At 34.8% G+C, this 6,000-nt stretch overlaps 1 protein-coding gene across 5 annotated transcripts in view; it reads left to right on the forward strand.

The window, feature by feature from the left end:
• The window catches only part of LOC123554465 (ubiquinone biosynthesis protein COQ4 homolog, mitochondrial-like), a 23,252-nt gene extending 17,457 nt beyond the window's left edge, over positions 1 to 5,795 (forward strand). For all 5 annotated transcript variants that reach the window (XM_045344653.2, XM_045344646.2, XM_053525259.1 and 2 more), the window contains exon 6: positions 4,563 to 5,795. In XM_045344653.2, coding sequence (XP_045200588.1) covers positions 4,563 to 4,731 — 169 coding nt within the window. In that variant the 3' untranslated portion in view covers positions 4,732 to 5,795. The remainder of the gene's footprint in view (positions 1 to 4,562) is intronic.
• Positions 5,796 to 6,000: the final 205 nt, after the last annotated feature.

The following is a 6,000-nucleotide window of genomic DNA, read 5'->3' on the forward strand; positions in this document are numbered from 1 at the left end:
CCTGAGCAATGCTCATGGTGAACTATTGTGATCACGCTGTGGCTGTCGTGCGTCCGTGCATGCGTCCGTAGACAACAATTGGGTTTAAAACACATCTCCATAACCACTGAATGGATTTTGATGAAACTTGGCTTGGTTGTTCCTTGGATGATCCTCTACCCAGGGATCATCCTACAAGGTGATTTGAGCGATATCGTCGCTGTAAAGTCGGCCACTTTGCCTAATTATCGCCTCCAGGAGAAATCCGAATCGCCGAGTTTTTCTTAGTGTTGTAATCAGTTTACTTAAAGTTGTAAACTTGATGCATATTCTAGATTAAATTACCGATAAATCCATAGTCAACCCCGCTTACTCGCCTGTCAAACTTTAGCCAATCGTATCGTTAATATCCCACAGTGTTAATCAATAATATTGTAAGCCGCCGCCATTTTGAAAATTTTCAATCGGCGTTTAAAAAGCCGATAAACTTAACGAGTGCATGATCTTATGCATCAGTAGTATATTATTTATTGATTTTATTAAAACTTAAAAAGATCGCCAATATCTACGAGTATGGTACTATTTTCGAAAAGGTTAATAAATATATCAATTAAATGTATAAATCTGAATGATTTGATGCAAGAATCAGGCATTATTCAAGCACGAGAATCGAAACATGAATGAAAATCTTCATGGCGTTTCGATCGTGCACCTGATAAACTTACGAGTTTCAGATGTATAAATTTCGGATAAAAATTTTAAGGCAACTTTTTCATAGCTAAGTTAATACTTTATTTATAAATTCATGAAAATAATAATGCAATGATCGATTTCCTTAAATAATTACTGTTTATAAGTTATAGCAAGACCCACAGAAAGTGGAAATATATAATTATAGGCTGGAAACTGAATACTATGCCGATTCTTCTTAAATTCCTCAATTTCTCCCTAAATTCTGCTGAGGGAATGGTCACTTCTTCCTAAAATTTTGACCTAGGATGATCCCTGCTACCAAAGTTATTCAAATGGTTCCGCTTGGTTGCACATAGGGGCTGCCAGAGCTAAAAATAGAAAAATCTTCAAGGCATACAGACACTAAAAAGAAAAATGGCGCAAAAAAAAAATGGTAATCGCATAATGGCGGATACAAATAGTCCTCAGTTTTTTGCTCTGTAGAGCTATTTTCCTTATTTTCTTTGCAATTTTTTCGCTAAAATCACATGACAGATCTTTGCTTGACATGTAGGTAGCATTTTCATAATGAAATATCAACATTACACAATTTTTCATGGAAACTTAGATCATACACCACCAGTATAATTTGGGGTCTCATTTTTTAGCTGATTTTGCAGTTTGTGTGTTTGACTGAAATTATTTTTCTTGCATCAAACATGACCCCCACTTTTCTTTTGATTTTTAGTTAGTACTGACAATGTTCTTCAAGAAAATGTAGGTTACAGACATTTAAAATGGGTCCTGATGTGTGCTGCGGTCATTTGAATTAGATCAGTTTTATATAGAATAAAGAACAACAACTATTTAGTGTGTTATAACCTATAAGATGACATTGGTAAAAATTGAAATCTGGCCAGATGATGGTGGAAATGGGCTACTTTGATTAGAATTTGATAGAAAATGACAAATTTATTGCAATTTCTTTGAAAATGAGGATAAAACCAAAAAATATCACATTTTCACTGTTTTGAGTGTATTTTTTTCAAAAACTGCATGTTTATAGCCTACTGATCGCTATTTTCTGGCCATCAGTGGTATAAGTGAACATATTTAACAGTTTAAATGTGTAATTTGCATGCAGATCAGAGCAGAAAATGTAAAAACAGGGCAAAACAATGCTGCATTTAGGGTAACTGCTTCAAAATTATGTCGCAACAGCTATTTTTAACAAAATCTGACGCTTTGTCTTATGGTACTGAAAATGCCGTAAAAACTTGGAAACTGTTGATATCAAGCTAAAACCTTGTATTTTTACATGCATTTGGGTTTCTTGTACATTTCAAATGTAACTGGCACAGTTTCAGAGAAAAAAGTTTTTTTGTATAGGCATACAGACACTAAAAAGAAAAATGGCGCAAAAAAAAATGGTAGTCGCATAATGGCAGATACAAATAGTCCTCAGTTTTTTTGCTCTGTAGAGCTATTTTCCTTATTTTCTTTGCAATTTTTTTGCTAAAAAAAATCACATGACAGATCTTTGCTTGACATGTAGGTAGCATTTTCATAATGAAATAACAACATTACACAATTTTTCATGGAAACTTAGATCATACACCACCAGTATAATTTGGGGTCTCATTTTTTAGCTGATTTTGCAGTTTGTGTGTTTGACTGAAATTATTTTTCTTGCATCAAACATGACCCCCACTTTTCTTTTGATTTTTAGTTAGTACTGACAATATTCTTCAAGAAAATGTAGGTTACAGACATTTAAAATGGGTCCTGATGTGTGCTGCGGTCATTAGAATATGTGGGAATTAGATCAGTTTTATATAGAATAAAGAACAACAACTATTTAGTGTGTTATAACCTCAAACAACATCTCCTCCTAAACCGATAGTCCAATTTTGAAATAATTTCACACAAATGGTCCTTATGTCACCCTTCATCAAGATTGTTCAAATTATATTGATTCGTCAAAAAACATGGCCGCCAGAGGGCGTGGTCACTTTTCCCTATATGTATATAGTGGAAACTTTAAAAATCTTCTTGTGTGAAACTGCTGGCCCGATTTTAGAATAATTTTACTCAAATGGTCCTTGTGTGACCCTCTACCAAGATTGTTCAAATTATTTTGATTCGTCAAAAAAACATGGCCACCAGAGGGCGTGGTCATTTTTTCCTATATGTATATAGTGGAAACTTTAAAACTCTTCTTATGTGAAACTACTGGCCCGATTTTAGAATAATTTTACACAAATGGTCCTTGTGTGAACCTCTACCAAGATTATATAAATTATTTTGATTCGTCAAAAAACATGGCTGCCAGAGGGCGTGGTCACTTTTCCCTATATGTATATAGTGGAAACTTTAAAAATCTTCTTGTGTGAAACTGCTGGCCCGAAAATCTTCTTGTCCAAAACCACAGATCCTAGGGCTTTGATATTTGGTATGTAGCATCATCTAGTGGTCCTCTACCAGGGTCAAATATGGCCCCGCCCGGGGGTCACATGGTTTATATAGACTTACATAGGGAAAAACTTTGAAAATCTTTTTATCCAAAACCAAAGGGCCTAGGTCTTTGATATTTTGTATGTGATGTCATCTAGTGGTCCTCTAATAAGATTGTTCCAATTATTCCCCATGGGTCAAATATGGCCCTGCCCTGGGGGTCCCATGGTTTACATAGACTTATATAGGGAAAAACTTTAAAAATCTTCTTGTCCAAAACCACAAAGCTTAGGGCTTTGATATTTGTAATGTAGCATCATCTAGTGGTTCTCTATCAAGTTTGTTCAAATTACCCCCTAGAGTCAAATATGGCGCTGTCCCAGGGGTCACATTGTTTATATAGATTTATATAGGGAAAAACTTTAAAAATCTTCTTGTCCATATCCTACAAGATTAAAATTTGGACCACATGTATAGTTTTGAGTGGCTAGATGAACCTTGACATGAGTTGACCTTGATCTGTAGCTACAGGCTTCAGATTTGGACCACATGCATAGTTTTGTGTTCCGAAATAAAATTTGACCTTGATTTTGACCTAGTGACCTATTTTCACATTTCTCAAGCTACAGCCTTCAAAATTGGACCACATGCATAGTTTTGTGTACCGAAATAAACTTTGACCTTGATCTTGACCTAGTGACCTACTTTCACATTTCTATATTACAGCCTTCAAATTTGGACCACATGCATAGGTTTGAATACCAAAATAAAGTTTGACCTTGACATTGACCTAGTGACCTACTTTCACATTTTTAAAGGTACAGGCTTCAAATTTGGACCACATGTATAGTTTTGTGTTCCGAAATGAAATTTGACCTTGATTTTGACCTAGTGACCTACTTTCACATTTCTCAAGCTACAGCCTTCAAATTTGGACCACATGCATAGTTTTGTGTACCGAAATGAACTTTGACCTTGACATTGACCTAGTGACCTACTTCCACATTTTTGAAGGTACAGGCTTCAAATTTGGACTACATGCATCTTCTTCTCTGAATCAGTAATAGCTAGAGCCTTGATTTTTGGCGTATGATATCAGAGTTGTACTGTCTAACTATTGCCCTAGGCTAAAGAATGTGTGTGACGGCTAACGTAGAAGAAACCTATCAGTACTTGTAACATTACGTTATACAAGCACACTTAAAATCTTATACACAGGTGAGCGCTTTAGGGTCAATGACCCTCTTGTTTAAATTTCAATGCATCTTGGTACTTGAGCATTAAGTGTCCAATATATTCACAAAAGGTGTAACAGTCAGTGAAAATGTTAGTTCTGGTGTTCACAAGTGTTAAATATATAATTATTTCAGCAAGAAGTTGAGAGTAAATATGTAAAACTTAAACTTAACATTATATGCAGTATGATTTATAAATCAGCATTTTCTATCTTGTTTTAGTCACAGACAGAAGTATATTTCAACATATCTACCCTGGGCAATTCGGAATGGACGCAATGGGAAGATGTTAATGTGTGTGTATTTTGAAAAACATTGGGAGCGTGACCTTCAAGAACTACGAGATGAACTAAATCTAGAACCTCCTCCGGAAATACCCTATCCATCTTGATGCTGATATTTATATTTTTAGCTAGACTGTTTGAAGAATATATAAAGCTAGTGTACTCTCACATTCGACCATGTCCTCATCCACATCCTGATTTAGTTTTGTATGTTAGCTGGTATGCAAGTATCCACAGATGGAATGGGTTGAAATTCATACACTTGTTAACTGTGATAATCTGATATGCAATGCACAGGTCCTGTAACTAATTACACCCATTTTTCGATTTAATAATTTTTGTAATAGTTTTTGTATATAAGCTGGTATTTTAATAATGACTAATTGGAATGGATTGAAACATCGCAAACTTTTTCCCAATGATGATCAGACATGCAATGCAAAGGTTCCATATTTCATAAATTTTTATAAAATTATGCCGCTTCTAAATTTTACATCCATTCACTTAACTTTATTCATTGACAAGGCTTTTGAATAGTCCAGCCTTGGTTGTTATTATTACAACTTGTTGGTGTTAGTGTTCTCATTATAGATATGTTGCTTCATTTGAAAACCACTGTACTAAACATGTTTTTTTTATGAATTTCTAAATGTTCTTACAATTCTGTAAGGAGATAATGCATGCAATGAGTACTCATTTCCAAAATGCTTTTATGTTAGTACATTAATAAGTAATGCTTTAGCAAAATTGTAGTCTGTTTACCAGTTTGTTTTCAAGATGCTTTAGGACTGTTTACAAGGCTGATATTGCTCTCTGTGTAGTTGATCCGTGGACAGTTGCATAAAGTAAATCCTGCATACTACCTATGTCAATTTAACATCACACCAACACAGTTTAGGTCATATGGCAAAAATTTAAGATTTTAAGAAAGATCCCAGGTGTTCCTACGGGCAATTTTTTCATCACATCTAAAAATGAAATTTTTATCTGACATAAAAACACATGCAAATTCAGATATGGCTAATGGATTGCTTGATCATAGACTACCAACTTTCAACACTTTCTTGAACTATTTACAAATGTAATGTTTGAAGTGCCATAGCGTTTTACTGCATAGTTTTTGTATGTATGTCTACTTAAAAATAAAATGATACAAATGTTTAAGGAAAAACTTGGTGGTTGCTTTTCTTACAATCTGTTCATCAAGATACTTTTTGTACCCCCCCGAACAACAAAGTTGTAAGGGGGTGTATACCGGTTTCAGGTTGTCTGTCTGTCTGCCCGTAGACACAGTCTTGTGCACACCATCTCTCCTCACCCTCTTGACACAATTTAATGAAACTTCACAAAAGTGATCAGTAACAACAGTAGTTGTG

This window comes from Mercenaria mercenaria, chromosome 15 (assembly GCF_021730395.1).
Source record: "Mercenaria mercenaria strain notata chromosome 15, MADL_Memer_1, whole genome shotgun sequence".
Taxonomy (NCBI): domain Eukaryota; kingdom Metazoa; phylum Mollusca; class Bivalvia; order Venerida; family Veneridae; genus Mercenaria; species Mercenaria mercenaria.